At 33.6% G+C, this 24,305-nt stretch overlaps 1 protein-coding gene across 13 annotated transcripts in view; it reads left to right on the forward strand.

The window, feature by feature from the left end:
* Positions 1 to 24,305, forward strand: part of MLIP (muscular LMNA interacting protein) — a 490,259-nt gene that overhangs the window by 349,980 nt on the left and 115,974 nt on the right. Inside the window, exon 13 of one of the 13 annotated variants that reach the window (XM_074237227.1) lies at positions 15,352 to 23,417. The exons of 11 other annotated variants lie outside the window; for them this stretch is intronic. In XM_074237227.1, the coding sequence (XP_074093328.1) occupies positions 15,352 to 15,363 (12 nt within the window). In that variant the 3' untranslated portion in view covers positions 15,364 to 23,417. One more of the 13 variants, XM_074237224.1, reaches the window with a different exon arrangement.

Raw genomic sequence — 24,305 nt, forward strand, 5'->3', positions numbered from 1 at the left:
TCTCTCTTTACTCAATATGAAAATTTTAATTCTTCTCTTCCTCTCAATTTCTTTTTTTTTTTTTGTTGGTGGGGATATGCTTAAGCATTTGTGAAAATTCCCATTTAGGTAAATTTCTGACTTGACCTTCCTTTTTGCTTCTCCACAAAGAACTTAAAAGGATGGTTTCTCAAGATGATTTTCAACTTCATTCTATTTTCTTTTCCTCTTCTCTTCTGATTTTTCTTAGAGATCTGCACTACCTCCCCTCCCTGCCAAGTTCTCCCCGTTTGATACTCAACACTGATGGCAATGTGGGTGAAACTCAGCTTTCGACCTAATGATGCATCAAGCTGATTAACAACTGTGACCTTCCTCTTCCCCTCTCTGAGTCATACCTGTGATAGTCTGTGTCCAGATATACTCATTGGTTCCCCTTTTGGTGAAATCATCAAGACTTCCCTTCCCTCTTTCATGCTCTATATCAAAATATCATTTGCACATTTGCTTTTTATCAATTTAAATGTTTTATTCAGTTTTGTCATAGCACTGTATGTTTTTGTTTTTGTAATCACTGCCTTTTGTTGAAAGCATCATATTTTAGGGAAAACGTTTAAATGATTTTTAAAAAATCTAGACATTATTGAAACTAATAATTGGTTTAATTTTATAGGGAGAGAAATTTAGCTCTCTCAGCTAACCCCACTTCATTGGCAAAGATAAGTTTGATGTGTTGGCTTCTTTAAATTTTACAATTAGTGTTTGGTTTATAATGTGTGAAGTTTTATGAAAAATATTTATTTTCTATAGGTGCTGTTGGTTATTTGACAGGGGCATAGATGATAGATTTAGATCTGGAAGATTACATTAGAGGTTGTCTAGTCTAATACCCTCATTTTTCCAGTGAGGAAACTGAAGCCCAAGAGGGTTAGTGACTTGTTTAAAGTTACATGGGAAGTGAGTGGAAGAGAGAGGATCTGAACCGAAGTCCACTGTCTTCAAGCCCACTAATTTTCTATTATGTCACTTCTTCATCAATAGATGGGGTAAATTGATTTCCTATCTTCCACTTTTTGTGTTGAGACAAGTTCATTTTTATTCATTTATTTATTTTGACAGGGAGGCAATTGAGGGTCACACAGATGGTATGTAATCTGAGATAATATTCAGGTCCTCCTGATTCCGGGGTCCATACTCTATCCATTGCACCAAATAACTGTCCTGACAAGTTTATTTTTAAACATATTTTTTATAGTTTATAATTAAAAAATGTTTCTGCTTTGAGTTCTCTCTTTATCATTTATATGCAGACTAGTTGGCCACTTGTAACATTAGTTCTCTTGTGCAATCTCTATATTATAAAGGGAAATTTTCCTTTTCTGTCTTCAATATTTATTGATGTAGGTAAAAATATTTTATCTCAGTTTTTTGAATTAAAAAATAATGCTCTGAAGCTTTTTGTTTTGATGATCAGTAGTTGAGTATTAGGTACCTATTAACTATTCAGGATTCAATCATGTAATAATTTGCTAGTAATATATTTGTGGAACAGAACTGTTCATGTAAAAATGTTTTTTCTGTTCTGGACACCATCAGTTTTTATTTTCTTCTGAGAGTTTTATTCCCTTACTGTTACCATATTTTCAAGATCATAGTGATCCTAGATACCTTAACTCCAAAGAAATAATTTTCAAAGTCATAGGGAGTTTGTGTACATTATTCAATAAATGTTTTTAAAGTTTTATTGAAAATAAAGAATTACATTATAGCCAGGATATGAATTATAGAGAAGTATTTGAGTGAATGATTTCAAATATCTAAAATCTGAGTTGATTCAAAGATTGTTTCATTTAAACCCCAATTTACAAGTAAGAAAACATGATATTTTACTTGGGTTCTTAATTCATTATTGTTCCTAGACAAAACATTATCTTTGGAATCAGTGGAAGTTACAACACATTTTAATGTGTAAATAAGTATCCAAGAGATCATCCAGGAGGTTTGAGGACTTCTACAGTGTGAAAGATGTAGTATAGAAAGAGGTATAGTGAGCAAAAGATTTAACAACAAATGACAAGAATTGATTTTTGGAGAATCATCAATATGATGCCTGTAAACAATGAATATATTTTTCAAGTAGAGAGTCAGGAGGCATTGGACAGTAAATAATTCCACAAAAAAAGAAAATACCTTAACTTGCAGCTAACAACCAGTTTCCAAGGTGAAGGGTTATTTGAAAATCAGCTGCCTATGTGCAGTTGTTCACTGTCTTATTAACAATTAAATTCTATGGCAAATTAGGGGAAAAAAGACACCAGAAAATTGCATGCAACAAAATGACTCTTATCTAACTTAGCAAAAACCCCTATTGATTTTAATGTGGGAATATATAAAAAGCAGAAATTGATTTACATCATTTCCATTTTCTTATGAAACTTAATGAGTTATGACAGTACAGAAATTGGGAGAGATTATAGTGCCTTAATGATCAGCAAATCTTAAATCTTTTTACCAGGCTAAGAGATATTGGGCAATACAGGTTTGGAATGTTAATTTATTTATAAAATTAAGAGGGAAGATACTTGAAGTTTATGAAAAATATCATTTCAAAAGTTAGAAACAATGGAGAAAAAATAATTTTATAGGAAACTTAATAACAGTGGTCAACTCATCCTGAGAGCATTTTAGTAAAGAAATGATGAAAGGAAGATAACAAATGATGAAAGAAAAAAATATGTAAAACTTATAAAGAAAAATTCTTAAACTAACCTAGTGGATCTTGAGCTAAAAAGACCCATATCTGAATACATTTTTGTAATCTTACTAGCCATGTCACTCTGGGAAGGTCACTTGCTTTAACCTCCCTGAGCCATAGTTTCCTTATCCATAATATTTGCCTCACAGGAAGACTATGAGAAGAAAATTGTATGTCAACCGGACCTATTTTTTTGTTAATATTATTATCAATGATAAGGATTTGCCACATTTAGAATCTCATGTCTTATTCCCTTGAGGAGGTAGGGGAAAAATAAACACACTAAAGATGAAAAAAGAAACTGGAAGAAATCAAGATATCCAGAGAGTACCTGTATGAAATATCACATAGTTTCGAGGGATTGCTTTACAAAGGATCTGAAAGGAATAAACATATATTCACTATACATCTATGGTTTGCTGATATTGGGGAAAGGACTGAGAATACAAATTTTCAAGTGAAACAGCCCTCCTCTTAAGGAGCTTACATTCTGAAAGAGAGAAATAATGCATGTTGGGAAGTAGTAACCTAGTTATGGTGTTTTAGTTGGAGGAGTGACAGATATAGTAAGTAGAGTCATTAAACAGTCAGTATTTCTTTTCCAGAAGCAAATGTACCACTGGTTTGATAAATGCTTCAAGAACAAGAGGTGGACCATATAGGCACAGTTATTCACAAAAATGACAACAGGGCAAAGGGAAAGAGATGCATTGTAAGGATGGATAGATAAGATATGGGGTAAGATTGGGGTTAGCTAACTAAAACGAGTTTAACCTAGTTTGAAACTGATGTTTTTACCTATCTAGATGATCCACCCTCTAATCATGTTCTAAAGCTGAATGGAAATACTCCAATGAATAGTGGAGGTGGAGTGTTATCTCTGAAGTTGTTGTCTGTAGGGTGCTATTCTAAGAGGAAAAGATAGTGGGAGTGGTTTGGAATATGACAAGATGACTAGTGTATTTGGTTTGATGGATGAAGAAAAATGTTTTTTAAACATTTGTAAAATGATTACAAAAAAGAAATAATGAGAAAGGCTCCATGTTCTAACTTTCCTATCTGTAGAAAAAAAATATCAAAAGTATCCTGGATGAAGGTAGGAGAAGGAAATAGGCAAACTTTGCAAATGACAATTTATAAAAGATCACATCTATATCCATATATCATATAGCTATATCTATCTTCTCTGTATATATATATATATATATATACATATAAAATGTACAAATGCTAGAAAAAGGTATCACTATACATATTTTTTGTTGACAAGTAAAAAAGATTTTCTTCTTTATAATCTGTATAATGAGATGATTCCAGTGCATGTGTTCTAATTATGGATGATTCCTTAAAGGATGCAGTAAACATAGATGATTTTGCTTAATGACATCTCTGCTTAGAAATATCAATAGGACCAAAAAACAGGTCTATGCTGGCCAAGGCCATTTTCCAGCACCATGAGTGATGTCCAGTGAAGAGTCTAAGTAGAAAGAAGATTCCTTAAAGGTGGTGAGGTCCTCCAGATGTGTTTAACATTTATTGTGGAGGATATTTGCATCAAATCCTGAAATATCACTCAAATGTGTGGCTAAAGAATAATTATTTGTTCATACCATCCAGTTGAATGGTCATCTCACAGAAATGGTCCTTCAGTACATATGTCTTAGACAAAATCCAAAAGGATAGTGAACTGTGCCTAGAATTGATCTAGAGATGGAGGCACCTTAGGATTACCTTAGGGAAAATTTGCAAAGATTTTAATGACATCACATTTTCTTTTTGAGGAGTTGTGTATCAAATTGAACCATATAAGTAACTGCTATTTTCAAGGTTATCCCTTTTGGGCTACACACATTCTCTTTGACACACTGGATCTATTGGTAATGTAATTGTTTCTCATCCATTCTTAGTAATCCTAATTTTTCTTTCTGTTTACCCAGATCACTGTGGTGAAAGAGTCATCACACACAACTCAGCTATCTCTTCTTCTCAAGTAAAAAGTCATGGAAATAAATAATAAAATAAATAGAAACAAAACATATATAAATATTCAATTTAAGGTTTGGATATTACCTGATTATCTTTGGATATAGTTCTATTTTAACACTTGGAGTAAAAAATTGAAAGAATCTATGGGTTTTTTTTTTTAATTAGAGGCAGGTGACACAGTGGATAGAGGACCGGGCCTGAAATCAGGGAGACTCATCTTTCTGAGTCCAAATCTTTTTTGAAACACTTATTAGCTATGTGACCCTGAGCAAATGACTTTATCTTATTTGACTCAATTTCCTCATCTATAAAATGAGCTAGAGAAGGAAATGACAAGCCACCCCAGGATCTTTGCAAAGAAAGTTCAAATAGAGTGATGAGGAGTTGGAAATAACTGAACAATAACTTATGAAAATCATAAGGTTTGTGCCTTACAACAATTACCTGTTATATGATGGTTATACTTAATATTGTACATAGCATTTTTAACCACACTTCTCAAGTTGTTGGTACCCATTTTCACTTCTAGATTGTTAGTCCAGGGATTTGGCTATTTCTCACTCCCCTTTTTCTTATTTTTTCCCCCTTTTCTTCCCCAAAACATTTTATAGCTAGAACTGAAAAAAGAAAATGTTACACTACTTTCCTTCACATATCTGAAGTCCATTTTCTTTATAAGCAAAGGTATACTTACCAGAATGCAAGGAGGCTCTGTAATTATAGTTCAGACTTGGTTGCACATGCTATCTTACTTTGGATTTCTATTGAATTGCCTTGATACATTTTATTAAAACTTTAGAAAACTTTAATAATTTTCCAAGAGTTTCTTTTCTTTTTGCCTTTCCCCCACTTTTTGCAAAATAGACAATACATTTCAAAATTGTCTAATATCAGTGTGATCAAAAATGAGGTAAAGATCCATTAAGTGTCTTTAAATTGAAATAAAACACCAAGTTTGCTATGAAAAAAAACTTATTCATTTCACGTCATCTCTTATGACTTTGGTTTCATCTCTGGAAAACATTGCTTTTTTGTTCTTTTCTGTTAAAAGTTCAGATGACTCCATGAGTTTGATTCATTTTCTTAACATAAAATTCTGATGGCAATACTTGCAAGAGACTTCATGAATACATTTTGCTTTTTTTGTCTCTCTGAGCTGTTGTGTTTCTAACTGCCTGGTTCTGAACTAGAAAAAAAATATCATCACAGAATGATGGTAGGTTGATTTAAATTCCTTGTCTGAGAGAACTGTGGATTTAAAGAATACAACCTCAGGATATTAAAAATTTTAAGATGGTTATTTTAAAATAAAGATAAAACTTTTTAGTCTTTGCAAGCAAACTGAATTCTTGATGCAGATGTTTTAGTGATAAAGAATTTTGTTACTTGGTGCAATTTGTGAGATGGTGCAGTAAAATGAACATCAAACATGTACCTGATCTGCTCATATTTGTAAGTAATAAAAATATCTATTTCATTTTAAGGTGTTTACCTATTTTTCTAACTCAATGCAATCTGTATTGATATTGAGAGAAGAAAATTTCCTGTCCTAAATTATATCTTGCTCAAATGCATTCACGATTTTGGTTTATTCCTGGTTGTCCAAATAGATGAGTACATGATCCATTTGATCAAACGTGAGACAGACAGAAGACAAAGTTTAACCTTTTTTCCCCTTGCATGAAAGATGTCCCCATTGTGTCTGATAATAAGAAAAATGACTTATTTTATATATTGCTTTATAGGTGAGGAAGTGTACTCATCTCAGTAACTCATGAGATGGTCAGTGTCAGTATTATTATCTACATTTTCCAAAAAAAATAAACCAAGAACAACTCATGGACTAGAAAATATTGGAACTGGTATTTGAATGCATGCTCTTTGACTCTAAGTTCCATGATTTTTCATTATAACATGTTATCTACAAGTGTCTATAAGGAATCTTCTAGTATTCAATGATTCTTTAATTCTGTTAAGTCAATCCATCAATAAGTATCTATCAAATACCCATTAGGTGAAAGTCAATAAGCATTTAAACTCCTATGTCCCAGATACTGAAGATGCAAAATAAGAAAAAATGATCTCTTCTCATAAGTAGCACATTATATTGGGGAAGATGAAATTTAAAAAACTATATACAAATGCAATATATATATATATATATATATATATATATATATACACACACATATATAGGCTAAGAGGGAGATAGTCTAAAAGAGAAGACATTAGAATTAAAGAAAATCAGACAACTTGCAAGATGTTGGGAACATTAAGACAAAAATACAACCTCACCCTTAAGAAATTTGTATTTTAATGGAGGAAAAAGCATTTGAAAAAATAGGTAATACTAGACATGTACAAAATAAATATAAGGTTATATTCTTATAAGATAAAGGCACAATATCTGAGGGCATTAGGAACAACTTGGAGAAGGTGTTACTTGAATAGAGTTTTGAAGAAATCAAGAATTCTGAGAGGCCAAGGTAAGGAGGGGATGGATTCTCATCATGGAAAAGAACAAGGGCAAAGAAATGGATGATTTAGTATGATTTGTGAAAAAGAGCAAGGATGAATCATGAGGTGTAGAAAGGGAAGTTGTATAATAGTGTTGGAAAGGTAGCCTGGAGTCAGACTATGAAGGGTTTTAAAAACTAAAGGAACTTATGATTGATCTTAAAAGCAATAGAATTAGAGTTTATTGAGTGGATGTGACGTGGTCAAACTTGCACTTTAAGGAAATTACTTTTGGTGCTGTGTAGAGATTTGAGTAAAGGTTACCTAATTAGAAACTATTATCATAATTCATTTGAGAATTATTGAGTGCCTGAACTAAGGTGAAAGTTGCGATATGTAAGCTTATTGAATATGAGGCATGGAGGAGAGCAAACATTCAGATAATGCCAAAAGTGTAATTGTGAATCTGGGTGACTAGAAGGAACGTTGTATCTTCAACAGAAAAAAGGGAAATTTAGATGTTGGTTCTTGTCCTTAATTATCAAAGAAGATTAAAATGACATCACTATGTTAGAGACAAGATACAATATATCCAACTGTGGCTGATCAAACCAATACGAGGTCAAAATGCTCTACCACAGGATGGGCACAAATAATCCATGTAAACACATGGAATGATTATTCTAAACTTACAGATCTTCTGTTTCCTTTGAACTACTTCAATTCTGTGTTGCTCATAGAGCAAATATATGATGTCTTTTGAGTCGTGTAAGTTTGATTTATGTGAGGCAGTTTGTATGAACTTGCAGGCCTCACTCTCTTTTTTTAAAGTCATCATGATTCTGTGGCAAGACAGAATCAAGACAACTGGTGATAGCTCTAGATACAATGGATGATCCTGACATCTTTCAATGTCTAACCAAGCTTTAAGCACTCCTCAGCACCTGTTTCAGTTGCCTTCATGGCCCTTGGAATGAATTGTTCTCATCTGCCTATTTCATCAGTGCAAGATTTTACATGCTTGGGATAGACATTACCTCCCAACTCATCAGCAGGTTTGAGACCCCTTCAATTACCCTCAACCTGGTTTAACCCTTCTGCCAAAAGGTGTGCTGGGGTGAGTCTCTGTGTATGCTACAACTTCTTAGAACCACAGATGAGTGTTAGGTAAGGTGGGTGGACATCAGAGATGCATACCAACCCTGAAAAGGGCTTGACAGTCCTCAGGCTAGAGGTACTAATCTTCATTGAACACACCCTACACCCCAAGAAGAGAAGTGTAATTTGGGGAAAAAGAATGAGTTCTGTTTGGGGCATTCCAAACAGATGCTTGTGGGGCATCCATGTTAAAATAGAATTCAATAGATGCTCGGTGTACATGACTGAACCTGAGGTGAAAGATAAATATAATTGACAACCATATGCATTGAGATAATAATTAAATTTGTTGGAACGAAAGAGGTCACCAAATGAATGAGTTTAGAGAGAACAGAGAATAGTGACTAGTTCAGAGCACTGGGTTTTATTCATAGTTAGCAACTGTGATATTATAAATGAACCAGTGAAGAAGACAGAAACAGCATGGTCAGATAGGTCAGAGTAAAGCAACAACAAAAGAAGTTTCCAAGAGTATGCAAAAGGAGAAGATGTTTAAAAATACCAGATGCTATAGAAAATCTGAAAAAGATGAGGAATGAAAAAAGACCATCACATCTGTCAGGAAAAGGTCATTGGTAACTTTAGTGGAGAGAGCAGTTAAAATTGAATGATGAGGTCACAAGCTAGATTGCCAAGGGTTAAGGAGTGACTGAGGGGAGGAGAGACAACACATACAGACAATTTTTTTGGTTTTCAGATTGGTTATGAAAAGGAGGAGAAATACTTGGACAATAGTTTAAAAATATGGTAGTAGTTTATTTAATGAATGATCTATATATCTGTAGATCTATGTACTCATACATATATATTCACATATTTCATGTCTATTCGAACACATATACTAACACATATGTACATATAAATACACACATAGCATATGAATGTAGATATATATGTATATATATTTATACACACACACACACACACACACACACAAACACACAAATTGTCTTTAGGACTTTTATTAGTTCCTGCACCCCTTGGCTGCTTCCTGGTCATCTAAAGACAAAAATGCTTTACCCACATGAAGTCAGTTTCTCCAGATCTCTAAAGCCTCATATGCGACTGCATATCCTTCCCTAATAACCAGACAGGTTTCTTATGGTCTTTGTCTGTGTGTGTGTGTGTGTGTGTGTGTGTGTGTGTGTGTGTGTGTGTGTGTGTGTGTGTGTGTGTGTGTGTGTGTGTGTGTGTGAGAGAGAGAGAGAGAGAGAGAGAGAGAGAGAGAGAGAGAGAGAGAGAGTTTGAGAATTTTGAGAATGAAAGAGACCTGGCAATTATTTAAGCAGTGCAAGGAAAAACAGCAGTGGATGGAATTTGGGGTAAGAGTAGGGGGGCTGACCATGAAAGAAAAAGGAGTGGAACTGCAGGAAGTAAGTGTAATAGAGAGAGAGTTGCATGATTCTCCTTGTTAGTCAACAGTGAATTTCAGAGAGGGAGAGTCATAGTGGTTTAACCCAGCCAGAGGGTAATAGTAGTTTTCACAATTGGATTTCTCCCCACCCTCAAAGTGGTCTCTCTGTCCTCAAAAGGTAATTAATTCTGGGGTGCCTAGGTGGTGTAGTGGATAAATCACTGGCTCTGGAGTCAGGACTACCTGGGTTCAAATCTGGTCTCAGACACTTTATAATGACCTAAGTGTGTGGCCTTGGGCAAGTCACTTAATCCCATTTTCCTTGCAAAAAACCTAAAAAAAAAGGTAGTTAATTCCTTTAGCAGTGGCATCTGGGAAGTCTGAGGTAATTACAATAACAACACTTTAGAAAGCTTTCTACCCACCCTCCCTTAAAACATCTCAGGGTCACAAGATTAGTAATGATAATAGAATTCATATTGTACTTTAAGATCTGCAAAGTGAATTATATATTTTAATTGAGTTTAAGTTTCCATGTTTGTTCTTTTCAATAATATAATTGTTAAACATATACTAACATAGTGTGTGTTAGGTTGGTAGAGTTATGGTCCAAGCTTTCAGAAGAACAATTTGAACCAAATTAAAACAAATCAAAGGATTATCAATTTGAAGCAAATCAAAGGATTATCAAAGCAAGAATAACACCTTTTTCCCAGCAGTAATGTTACTAGTTCTGTATCCCAAAGAAATAGAAAAAGGAAAAAAATTTACATGTCCAAAAATATTTATAACTTTTTTCTTATGAAATTTGTCTTTTTTCCTTTAATATTTTATTTTTACCAGTTGCATATAAAAATGGTTTTTAACATTCATTTTCAAAACCAGGAGTTTCAAATTCTCTCCTTTCCTTCCTCCTTCCTCCCCACATTGAGAAGGCAAAAGATTTGATCTAGGTTATATATGTGGACTCATGGAAAACATTTCCATAATGGTCATGTTATAAATAAAAAAACAAACCTCAAGAAAAGTAAAGTTAAAAAAATGTATGTTTCAATCTGTATTCAAACACCATCGGTTCTTTCTCTGGGGATGGATAATATTTTTCATAGAATTGCCTTGGATCATTATATTGCTGAAAATAGATGTCATTCACAGCTGATCATCTTACAATATTGCTTTTACTTTGTGAAAGTCTTTCCAGGTTTTTCTGACAGCATCCTCCTCCTCATTTCTTATTGCAAATAGTATTCCATAATAGTCACATACTATAATTTGTACACTCATTCCCCAATTGATGGTCGATTCCAAATTCTTTGCTATCAGCAAAGAACCACCATAAATATTTTTGTAACATAAGTCCTTTTCCTTATTGCTTTTTATCACTTTTGGGATACAGACCTAATAGTGTATTGCTAGGTTAAAGGGTATGAAGGTTATACTATCTTCTTTCATGGTAGAAAAGATTCAGAAATTGAAGGAATGTCTAACAACTGGGGAATGATTAAGCAAATTATAGTATATGATAGTGAAAGTATCCTATTATGCTGTGAGAAAATATGAGCAGGGTGCTCTCAGAAAAATCTGAAGCAAAGTTATGTCAGCAGAACTAGCAAAACATTGTATAGAGTAACAGAAATATTGTAATGATGATCATCTCTGATCAAGACAATAATCTGAGACGATTCTAAAAAACCCATGATTAAAAAAAGTTATTTACTGCCAGGCCAGACTGATGATGGACTGAGTAAAGACTGCTTTTTGTTGTTGCTGTTGTTTTGTAATGCAGTGGGGTTAAGTGACTTGCTCAAAGTCACACAGCTAAGTTAATTATTAAATGTTGTCTGAGACCGGCTTTGAACTCAGGTCCTCCTGAATCCAGGGCCAGTTCTCTATCCACTGCACCACCTAGCCATCCTTGACTGAGTGAAGACTGAAACATACTTTTTTGGTTTCTTTCTTTTCTTTTGTTTTTGAAGCATGGCTAATATCGAAAAGTCTTGCATGACTACCTATGTATGACTGAAATATTACTTGTCTTCTCAATGTGTGAGCATGTGACAGGAAGGAGGAAAAGAATGTGGAACTTAAATCTAAAGAAATTAATATTAAAAATAAATTTTAAAAATTAAAGAAAAACATACCTATTAAATTGTTGATCTATATTTGAGAGTGTTGCTCTGCTAATTAAAGCAAATAGTATATTTGATCTTTAGGCTAGAAACTGCTAACCCACTTTTATGACTCAATGCCAAAACATTATTTCTTAACTATCCTTACATAGTCTTAGTTGACAATTAATCCTTATCTTGCTTTTTAAAAACAATTCCTGCAAGTTTAATTGCTCTGAACTCATATGGTCATTAAGAAAATATATTCAGGCATTCATCCCTACCCCATAAATTACAATTTAAATTTGTTTTGTCTTAATGAATCATTTTCAAACCATATAATGATCATTTTCAAACCATATAATAACTCACAATTTGCAGGAAAACTGAATATAACAAAACATTTTATAATACAGAACCTATCTAAATTATTCTCAGGAACACACAACCCAGTTTCATGCAGTACCATGAATTATGTTTACGATTTGTCTTTAGACTTGCAGATATGATTGAAAGTTTTAAAATAATAAAGGAAGGTAAGAGAGAGGGGTGCTTGCATACAAATCAGATACCATGGAGAGCAATAAGCAGGACAGAGAAGAAACTAAACTGATAGAGGGATAAAAAATATTCATCACCTCACTTTGGCATAGAGTTAAGGTTATAAACAAAGTGAAGTTAAGGTCTAATTCAAAAGTAGTGAACAGATTTTGGAACATAGCTATAGAAGGTTCACCAAAAAGATATGAATTATCCAGGAGCAGTATAGTTTGTTATCCCATGTGAAATGTATATAAAATTGTATGAAGATTAATAAAGTTGAGGAAGAAAGCACAGTTGAAAGTTTTTAGGTGGGTTTAGAATGGGGAAGAAAAAAAGACAATGTTATTATGGGAATAATAACTGATTGGCTATATAAAGTAAAATAATGACCAAATTGTAATGTGGCTCACTAATCTGACACAAAATGGTATATAATGATGATGGACTGAATGCCTCTCTCTGCTAGAAGCAGAACATAAAATGTGTATTATTTTACATATTACTCCACATATCTTTTTTCGGGGAGGGGTTGCAAGGCAAATGGGGTTAAGTGGCTTGCCCAAGGTCACACAGGTAATTATTATGTGTCTGATGCTGGATTTGAACTCAAGAACTCCTGACTCCAGGGCTGGTACTCTATCCACTGTGCCACCTAGCCGCCCCCACATATCTTTCAAAAGGGAGTTGAGATAATAAATGTTCTATTTCTAGATCTTATGTTAATCAATAAGGAGGAACTGGTAGGTGAAGTGGAAACCAAATCTTGGACAAAGGTAACTTGCCAACCTAGTACTTATGATCAACAGTGGGAATAGAGGTCATAGTTTGGGAATGGTTTCCAAAAAGTTCTGGAAAAGGATAAGCTCTTTCTTCTGACGTGATATCATCAAAGACAAGTTGAATTAAGAGGTACAGAAAGCTGTTATGGGTAAAATTCTGAAACTGAAATACTGAAAGATCCAAATGAGAAAAAACACAAGTAGTTACTTGGAGAATTTTCTGATGCCATCATACTGAAAAAAAAAAAGAATTTCTTATACAATGCAAGGCGCATTTATTAAGCATTTACTTCATATGGAATATTATTCAAAATTTGTTGACAAGGATTGAGATTAATTCAAGAGGAATCTAGAGTTCCAAAAATGGTTATATATATAATTGTATCATGAATATGTATAATCTACTGCATATTACCAATAAAGAGCTGGGGAGATCATCAAAATGCAATATATCAGTAAGTGCTTAAAAAATAAAGCAAAAGCAGTGTTTGTGATTTTTTTTTTCATGTAGATAGTTTTTGTAGCTTCTTCTGCCACAGGAATTGGCATATTTTCAATAACTTTTAGTCTTAATTAGTTCTCTGGGGCACTGAGAAGTTAGATGAATTGTTCAAGATCACACAACTATTGTGAGACAGTAGCAGCTGTCTATCCACTATGCCATCTTTATATGGTAGAAATCTCCCATTTGGTCAATTAGCATTCATAGGCTCTGCTATAAGAGTTAAGATGACTATCTGTTTATTATCTTTCATCCTCACATCATCTCTTCTCTAACATTTATAGTGTTATATCTTATATTAAATATATTTGCATTATATTAGATATAAATGCATAAAATACACTATCAAGTAAATATGTAAACAGAAATGTAGAAAGGAAGTACAGGGGTGAGATATAGATAGTAAATAAACAGCCTATCTGCTATATTAGTACATGTATAATTTCAGTGGAGAGAGCTTTTATGTATGGCTTAGGGAAGGACATAAACAAGAGGTTCTGGAGATTGGAACCATAGAACTAAGGCATTCACCTTGATGAAATTACAACTCAACTGAAGTACAGCAGTTTCAATAAGGCTATCCAACATATATACACATATGTATATATGTTAATTGACATTTTGTTTTTGGACTGCTTACTGACAACTCACTTCATGTGGAATTGGGATTAAGGGGCAGTGCATGAGAACATAGCAGGAATTCTCCAAATCTGGTTCTCAGATTTAGGACTGAGAAGTTTATCTGGCCACTTTAAGTTGCAGGAAGAATGCTACATATTTTAAACTGTGAGTGAGATTAAAGTAGTATTTTAATGAGGAAAGAAATTTAAAAGTCAAAGTGAGCATAGGTGAGTTCAAAGAGACTCATTCTTTTAGGAAAATTGAAAACCTCCTTCCCTGCCCAAAACTTTAAAATATTTAGACATGAATAGAGAAAAAAATATGAACTAATGATGAAAAGGGGAAACTGTCCAAAAGGCCTTTTAAGTCACTTGACAGCAAAATATGAAATTATATGAAACAAGGAAAAAGAGAATCTTTCAGTTATATTTTTAATAGTTGTAGATTTTCAGATTTTTTTCTAATGCTTCAAAATTAATTAAATCCTTAGCTATATCCCTACCACAATGTTTTCTGGAGTTTGAAGAAGTTTTTTACATGTCCTTTAATGTCTTCAGACTTCATTGCTAACAATAGACTGTGGTCCCATTTCACAATGGATATGGTAACATTGCAGTTTCTAAATAAATTTTCATATTTCTCTGTATTAACCAAAATTTATACTTGACTATAGAAAAAAAGAAATAGTTGATTATGAGAGACATTAGGACATAGTGACTGCAGAGCTGGTCTTAGAGACAGATTTATCTCAGTCTAGGTCCTGTCTTTGACACATGCTAGGCAAATTAATTAACTACCCAATACATAAATTCATTCAGTTTCTTTCTTTAAAATTGATACTTTTTGAAATACATGCTAAGAAAGTTTTTCAACATTATCCCATATGTCTATGTATATTTTTAAGTTATGTAATTTCCTTCCACCCTCCCTTCAGTGATAGTCAGGTTAATATTGTACATACCTATTTGTATTAAACATGTTTACAGATTAATAATTTTTGGTATGAGGAATTAAGATTAAGGGAAAGAAATTCACTTTTTTAAAAAAAGTGAATGTAGTGTTCTTCAGATTCTGAAGGATTTTGTTTTGTTTTGTTTTTCTTCCTCTAGAAGCTGGTCTAATAGGGTTATCCGAGTTCTCTGAACTGCTGAGAGGAGCTGCATCCAGGATTGATCATCTCACAATATTGTTAATGTGTCCATTGTTCTCTTGGTTTTCCTTCCCTTCTTCAGTATTAGATCCTGTAATTCATTCCATGCTTCTCTAGAATCTGATCATTTGTGGTTTCTTATAGAATAATAGTAGTATTCCTTAATATTTATGTACCATAACTTGTGTAACTATTCCCCAATTGATGGGGCATAAGGCCATGTATCTTTATATTCATCTCTTTCTTTTTAGGTTTTTGCAAGGCAATTGGGGTTAAGTGGCTTGCCCAAGGCCACACAGCTAGGTAATTATTAAGTGTTTGAGACCGGATTTGACCCCAGGTACTCCTGACTCCAGGGCTGGTGCTTTATCCACTGCACCACCTAGCTGCCCCCATATTCATGTCTTGATCTATGTATTTGCTGTTGGAATCCTCTCTTCAGTTCTACTCTTTTTTGTCAGGAAATTTTGGAAGTCCTCTATTTCATTGATGCATCTTTTCCCCTGACAGTATATACTTGGTTGTAAACCCAGGCTTTTTGCTCTCCACACAAGGTCATTCTATAAGACAGAATACCACAGCTAAAAATAATGGATAGGACACCAGTTCTATTTTATTTCTTTTCAGAATTAGGGCCATGATCAAAGAGGGTCAATCAGGAGTATTCATATTATACCCTAGAGATAAAATTTTTGTCCCAGTGAAAAACAGACCAGAGCCAAAACATTTGTCAAGGATGTTTTCATTAACTAAGAATGAAACTTGAGGGTTTGAAGATGCTCAGACACCATGGTAGTTCCAACCATTAATTGGATGGTGACTAGTGATCCTGTTACATTATTCCCATGACTTGTCTCCTCCTGGAAACCAAAATCTGATGGGAGTATGATTACAGAGATGAGTAGCATAGATCATTCAGTGACAGATTAGCTTTGCCCTACTGTCAAAAGCTTGTTGCCAGATATTATCATACTGATGATTAGATTAGCATAGACCATCGAGTGACAGCTTAGCTTTACCATACTATCTTATGGTATAGCCATAAAAATGTCATACTGAAACTCTGCCCCGCTGTATGCTGTATAACCTAGAACTAAAGAAAGATCTAGATCTAAAAGGTCAAGGTCTCCCATTGTATCCAGACTAACATTAGAAGTTCTGTTTCCTATACTATCTGAACATTGGGTTAGGATGATTCTGGAAGAGGTGATGAGAAGGATGTCCTTGCCCTCACTTTAATCAATATAATGTGCATGTCATGTCATGTCATGATTCATTTGATGTCATGGTCTTCAATATCAAAGGATAAAAATCAATCATTCTGGAAGACTATAAATTGCAAAGGAAAGAGGGTCTCCCTGAAATAATAAAAAGATTTGCTTCATCTTCAAGTTTCTTAGAACAATGACACTAAAGTTTCAAAAACTTTAGCTTTACAAAAAAAAGCACATGTGTTAGCTTTAGAAAAAAAAACCACATGAATACAATATGAACAAAAGAAGTGCCCAGATGTACTTAGCAGTAAGAGGTACTTATTTTTTTAATAGTTTTGAAAAAAATTGTTAGGTCCCTGATAATTCAAAAACTGATCAGAACAATGTCTTGGTTCCTAATTTTTTATCTTCTTGACCTCTATTCCCATTCTTTTTCTCAAATCCTGTTCTCAAGAATACTTTATCAAGCAACTTTATGATGAGAAGATGTAAAGTATCTCTCCTTTCATAAGAAGGAACATTTCTCAGTGTTCCCCTTTCTAATATATGTTCTCTTGAAAATAAATAATAATAAAATAGAGATTAAAGCATGTTTGATTGTGTATGTGTATAAATTGATTATATTTTCAGAAATGAAGAAAGCAAAAATTTGGTTTTTGACTGATTCTGCTTTTATCATGACTAAGACTTTAAGCCTTGAATTTGAAGAAAAGAAAAATTTGGGGAACATTTTTTTTTATTACTACAGTCATAGAATTTGTGACTTAAATCAAATTACCTGTTATACCAAGGTCATGAGGAATACTCTTTATTTACTCTAAGCTGTTCCAATTTTCTTTCTTGAGATTGCTAGCTTGGGGCAGGGACTTATTTTATATTGTTGTTAGTGTCCTTGATCTTTTGTAAGGCACTGCCATAGATAAAATATTGAAAAAGAAGCAGTAAAAATGCAAAGCAATGGTTACCCTTAAATAATTGGAATTTGTGTTGGTTTTAAGCCAAGGAATGCAAGAATTACAAAATTGTTTTGCTGTTAAAGGAACTCATACTTGGATATGTAAAATTCCCTTTTGGTCATTATTCTGTTCTCAAGGCATATTTTATTAAAACTTTTGTAGTTCAGTTAAGTGATCATTTATTATTTCTCTTTTTTATTTAAAAATTATGTTCAAGGGGCGGCTAGGTGATGTAGTGAATAAAGCACCAGCCCTGGAGTCAGGAGTACCTGGATTCAAATCCAGTCTCAGCCACAATAATTACCTAGCTGTGTGGCCTTGAGCAAGCCACTTAACCCCGTTTGCCTTGCAAAAACCTAAAAAAACGAAACAAAAATTAAAAAAAAAAGAAAGAGGGGGGAATAAGAGAAATTCTGGTGAAATAAAAAATATATAAACTTATAAGAAATGATGTTCAAGACATTTAAAACATTCAAGGCTAAAATCTGTTTCAAATACCTCTTGTACAAAGGTCATGGATTTCTGTTATTGTAGGTTTAAGAGTCAAGCTGAATGTTGTAGAATTGTAGAATTGAAAACTTTAAATGCTGATTTTGGTGATACGGAGATTTTGGTCAAGACAGAGAGATTGTAGGTATTTTTTTCCTTATTAAACTTTGTCTGTGACCTTTATCTTATTTTTTCTTCTGAAAAGCCTACTGCTTGACAAATTTGTTAATTTAGGGGATCTATGAGATTATAACTGTTTATTCAACTTTATGACAGGAAGGAAAACCATGGGATTATATCTCTCTCTTCATTAATTTTTATAGCCTAAGAAAAATGTACAAGATTGCAACATGTAAAATACTTATTTCTCTGCCACTCTGACATAATTTTTCCTAGAAGTCTTGTTAGGATCCTCATGATTTTTCAGGTTTTCTTTGTGGTCTGAAGTTATGCTTGAGCATATTAATAAAACCTAGGTTTTTAACCTTCATAATTTTTGCATTCTGGTAAATATATACTTGGCATCAGCTACCCAACTTATGAACTCAGAGAGGAAATATTTCTTCTATGTCATCTATCTGCTTCCACTTCCTAGTAATGCACTTGCTTATGACAGTCATTTAACTTTTTTGAACTCCATGCAGTTCCATCATCAAGAAAAATAAAAAAAGTATAAACCTGTAGTACCTATACCACATGATTGCTGTGAGGAGCAACTTCAACCCTGTACCTCAAATTGTGCAAATCTTAATTCATTATATGAATGTCAGTCATCATTATTATTAATACTTGTAGCTACCTGAATATAGAATGCACTACTTTGGGAAGCAGTGAGCTCTATTATTTTTTGAAGTCTTCAAGCAGATTAATTACCACTTGTCAGGAATTCCATAGAGGGAATTCCTGATCAGTAATAAGTTAGAACATATTTGTAGGGGCCCTTCTGAATTTGAGAATCCATAGCACATATGGAGAACTTAAAGAAGTTCTTGCCTATGACCCCCATACATAATAGTTGTCTATGGCCACCACATATCACCCAGTTTTTCCCTTTTCATAAGAAACTTAGAGTGGACAAAACTGAGCATTCAGGAGGTGAGATATTTAATTAATACCTGTTGAAGTTTGAAGTCATTAGGCTTAAATCTGAGCCAAAAGACAACCAGCAAGTTTTTTTTCCTGTTTGTTTTTGTTTGACAGTGGAGTTAAATGGCTTGGTCACATAGCTAAGTAATTATTAAGGGTCTATCCACTGCACCACCTAGATGCTTCCATACCTGGTGTTTGTAGACAGTATGATTCAAATTATGCCATGAATTTCTGGTAGACTGTCCCAACTGTCACAGCAGAAATACATCTGGAAAGATTTAAAAGGTTTTTTTCTGTAAAAAATTGGAAAAACTATTTTCATAGCAAAGCATAGACCCAGAGCTCAAAAGTTTAGAAAATATGCATTTTACAAACTCTTCATTTGTATATTGGAAAAATTGAGGTTCAGAATAGCTAAATGATTTCCTAGGTACCAGTGCCTCTCTTTTGTTCTGCCCCCCCCCCCCCCCGCAAGGGACCTAAATATCCATTTAGCAAGCTTTAAAGAAAACATGTCTGTGGGCCTGTGCTATACAAGACTACCAAGGCTGATAGCATCTAGTAGTAGTCCATCATTTCTGAGACAGACAGACTGATGAAGATAAGTCTAAGTAGCAGGTTACAAAACTATTCAGGGCTCCCAATCCTCCATGGCCTTGCCATACAAGTGAATCTAAATAAGCACACAAACTAAGCAACAAGGAAAATTGCATTATTTAGCTGTTTTAGTCATGTCCAATTAAAGTTTCCTTGACAAAGATACATGAGTAGTTTGCCATGTATTTCTCCAATTTATTTTACAGATGAGAAAACTGAGGCAAATAGTAACTCTATGACTTTGTTCAGGATCACACAATTAGTAAGTGTCTGAGGTCACATTTGAACTCAGGTATTCCTAATTCTAGGTCTGGTGCTCTATCCACTGTACCACTGTTGCTCCTCTCAAAGACCACATTTTATCATATATATATGACTTTGTCATATTCATGACTATGTCATATATAGGGAATAAATCTCCCACTCTGAGCCAGGCTACAAAAATGTATTACTATTAGATTCCTTTAGGATGGAGCTAATTTTAATTGTATGCATGAGGTCACTTCCCTTACTCATCATTTAATCTATCATATTGTTTCACATTTGTTCAGTCATGTTGCTCTGAGAATTTGACATGTCAACCATGCACTTTCAATATTAAATTATCTGATTTATTTAAAGCCTGTGGGATTAGGGGGCAAGAAAAAGCTTTTAAAATATTGTAGGCTTACTTTTATATTTGAATATTTTAAAACTGTGAAAGCAAATATTGAGTGTAATTTAGTGGGAAAATCACTGGTTGAAGAGTCAGATGATTCAGGTTCAGATTTTGCCTCAATATTCCTTAGATATATGACCTAGGACAAATCACTCAGTTGTTCTGGGCTAGTTTTCTCATCTGTAAAGTTAGAAGTGGAGTGGTAGACAAAAGGGAATATGTCCTGAGATTTCTTCTACTCTTGACCTATGTATGAATCTGAGTTAATTGAATTGCTTCAAATTTCATGAGTCACATATTTTGTTTCAAGCCAGCAAAAGAACATTTGGAAAATAAATTTTTGGGGTGTGGAGATTATATTGTTCCTTGAAGATGAAAGTTTACAAGAAAAGTTACTTAATGAAAAAGCTAAAGCAATGTGTTCATGGTGTGTCTCTTATGTGTGTGTGTGTGTGTGTGTGTGTGTGTGTGTGCATGTGTATTGGGGGGGTGCTGGGGAAGGAAGGTACATGCATTCTCTTTGGTTTTCTGGCTGTTAATAATATGCCTGTAATGCACATATTTCCTCTCTAAGCTATCTTATGAAGCTTTGTGATATTTTTAATTGAGGAACTCTAAGACCTAAATAATTATTGTTTTCTTACTCTTATTTCTTTATTTCTATTACCAGTGGTGATCAGATTCTTCTGATTATTGAATTTTGTTGAAGAATTTTTTTATAATAAGTCAAGGATGGGGGTGGCTAGGTGGATAGAGCACTGGCCTTGGAGTCAGGAGTACGAGTTCAAATCCAGCTTCAGACACTTAATAATTATCTAACTGTGTGGCCTTGGGCAAGCCACTTAACCCCATTGCCTTACAAAAACTAAAAACAAACAAAAAAAAAAAACAACAAAAAAAAAGTCAAGGATGAAAGATTGTCCCATTCAGAACCAATCAATTGCAAGTATTTATCATGTGACAGGCACTGGGGATAAAGGTAGTACGTTTTGTTTGGCCACATGGGGTGCAAATACTAGAAAAAGGAGGGAGGGATACTTTAATTAATTAGTCAGTCACCAAGCATTTATTAGGCATATACTATGAACCAGGCTTTGTCTTAAATGCTAGAGATACAAAGATAAACAAAAAGATATTCATTGAACTGGGCCTTTACAAAAGATTGCCCTTTTGCTTTTCAAGGGAAGTAAGAAAAAGACCAAAGGGAAAGTTAGAAAATGGATTTTTTCCCTTTGTTTTTAAATCACAAGAAAGTAAATTACTTTGAAATGCTATGATGAAACAGAGTATGTGTGATATAGCTGTTGCAATGTGTGGTAGTGATCAGTGTGCCCCAGATGCCCTTTGATATTACAAGGGGTACAGCTGTAGAAAGCCAACACTATGACTTTGTATGTTCAGTATCCTGAACCTATTAGATCTAGGCTCCTCTATCAAATCAAAATGGTATTTTATGAAATCTCTATTTCTCATCACAGTCATGTTAATTTATTCCTCTAGAGATGCCTGCTAACTTTTTTTTTTTGGTCATGAAAGAAGAAATTATCAGCTTTGTGGGTTCAAAGCTTCTTGAACTCTTGCAGGATATGATACTATGGTTATCCAAAATAATTAATTTCTCCTCCATTTTAAAATTAAACTTAAAAGTAAATTTGATTCTCACTGAAGTTAGCTTTTTTGCCCTGTGAATTTTTTGTAATTAAGCATATTCTCAAGTAAATGAGCAGTGCAGATAACAAACTCAATTTTCTTAGCATTCTATCAAAATCTGTTTGCTACAAGTTATGCATTTCACTGATATAGAATTTTTTTACTTCTCAACTTCATTCAAAGAGTATGACTATGAAAGCAAATCCTGTGCAAAACTCCAAAACATTGAGATAAAACATGAAACATTTGGTCATCTGTCCGGGAACTTTATAGATGTGATGTCAACTGTGGTCACATTTGTAATCATATAAGAAAGGTTTTTACATTTTGTCTAAATATTTTGGACTCCCACAGACAAGTTCTAGTCAAATTTGGCCATTAGTTTGTCCCTAACCCTAACCCTAATCACTGAACTTCTGCTTTAGTTTCCTTATCTGAAGAATGAAAGGGTTGTATTTAGTGATCTCTAAGATCATAGGTATACAAATCAATGAATAAAGGAATTAATTTTTAAAAATGTTTGTCTTCACTATGTAAAAAATACTGTTCTAAGTGCTGGGTATACAAATAGAAAAGTAGAGATGTTATTTTCTGTTAAGACGATCATAATGTAATGGGGAAGACACCTTTGGGAAATTTCTGCTACAAATTGGATGGAAAGGATTCAGCAACAACATATCTTCTTCTAATGTTGAGCCATTTGACAGTACCAAGTACTTTGATGTTAAGAACTCACTTTTCTGGATTTTCAGTATCTGTGGTTGCTGACAAGGTAGGAACTTCAGTATTTTGAGAAGCAATTTCCAAGTCTTTTCTCCATAAGGGTTGCATCACAGACTAAGGTCCACAGTGATGGAATGTGAACAGAACTGATAGGGTGGAGTTGGAGAGGACACAGTGGCATTTTCAGAGTTCTTGGTTTTATTTCACTATAAGTAAATACTTCAAAGATGTGAGATTTCATGGATGTGGATACTCCCTCCTCCAATGCAGATTTAGAATTTTCTTTGCTTTAGTTGAAGGTGATTTATTTTGGTCAAAAAAATTTAATCACTTGATGACTAACCTTCTAGTGATGAGCCTTCCTCAATTCAATTAGGCTAATCTATTGACTAGTCTTGAAACTGTCAGATTCAAATTCTGTCACCAGGCCTAGCTCAGGAAGGGATTGCTCCTGAACTTAGTCTCTTCTGAGATAACTGATGAGAACTCAGGGATCATACATTGCTTAATGAAACACTGGAATAGGATTAGTGAAAAATCCATTCATTTGTTTGTTCTGAATGTATTTTTTCTCTTGTAAAGGTGATTATGGTTGAATCTGAAGTTTGGCCAAATCATTTTATTTTTATTTATTTATTTTTTCAGCCATATGCACATGTATATTTTTAAGTTACAAAATTTCCTACCACCTTCCCTTCCCACCCACCTCCCCTCAGCATGAACAGTCAGGTTATCATTGTATATACATATATATGTATATATATATACATATATATATATATATATTTGATAAACATTCTTACAGATTAGTCATTTTCAGTATGAGGAATTAAGATTAAGGGAAACAGATAGAGAAGAGATAATTTTTATAAAATGCTCATCAGATTCAGAAGAGATAATTTTTATGAAATGTTCATGAGATTCTGAAGGTTTTTTATTAATTTTTTTGTTTTGTTTTTCTTCCTCTGGATGGGGATAACAATGTCCATAACCAGTCAAATATGATTTTCCTAGCTCTCTGAACTGTTGAGGGGGTCAAGTCATTTTAACAAGGAATAAAGAATAGAGTGACTTGGAGGAATTATAGATCATTAATTTAAAGCTGGAACAAAATTATTGAGACCATTTAGTTCAATCTCTCCATTTGATGGATGAGGAGATTAAATTAGTGAGAGATTAAGTGATTTATCAAGGTGTCTGAGGCAGAATTCAAACTAAGATCTTGCTGATTCCAAATTTAGTATCTACCTTCTGTTTCACCTAGTTCCCTAGGGTCAATGACTGAAGCTGTGGTAACCAAATATTGCTTAGATTCTTATGGTTTGAGCTAAATACTTAATCTAGGCTTGAGTTAATTAGATAGGATTTACTTCTGGCTCAAGAAAATCCTGGTTTGATCTGAAGCTAAAGAATTTCTTATCTATTAATAAAACAATTAACAAGCATTTACTAGTATTATAACTTAAAATAATAGTTAAAAGTTATATAATGTTTTATTTTGTAAAGATCTTTATAAATATTTCACCTATAATATTTT

The sequence above is a fragment of the Macrotis lagotis genome, chromosome 5 (assembly GCF_037893015.1).
Source record: "Macrotis lagotis isolate mMagLag1 chromosome 5, bilby.v1.9.chrom.fasta, whole genome shotgun sequence".
Taxonomy (NCBI): domain Eukaryota; kingdom Metazoa; phylum Chordata; class Mammalia; order Peramelemorphia; family Peramelidae; genus Macrotis; species Macrotis lagotis.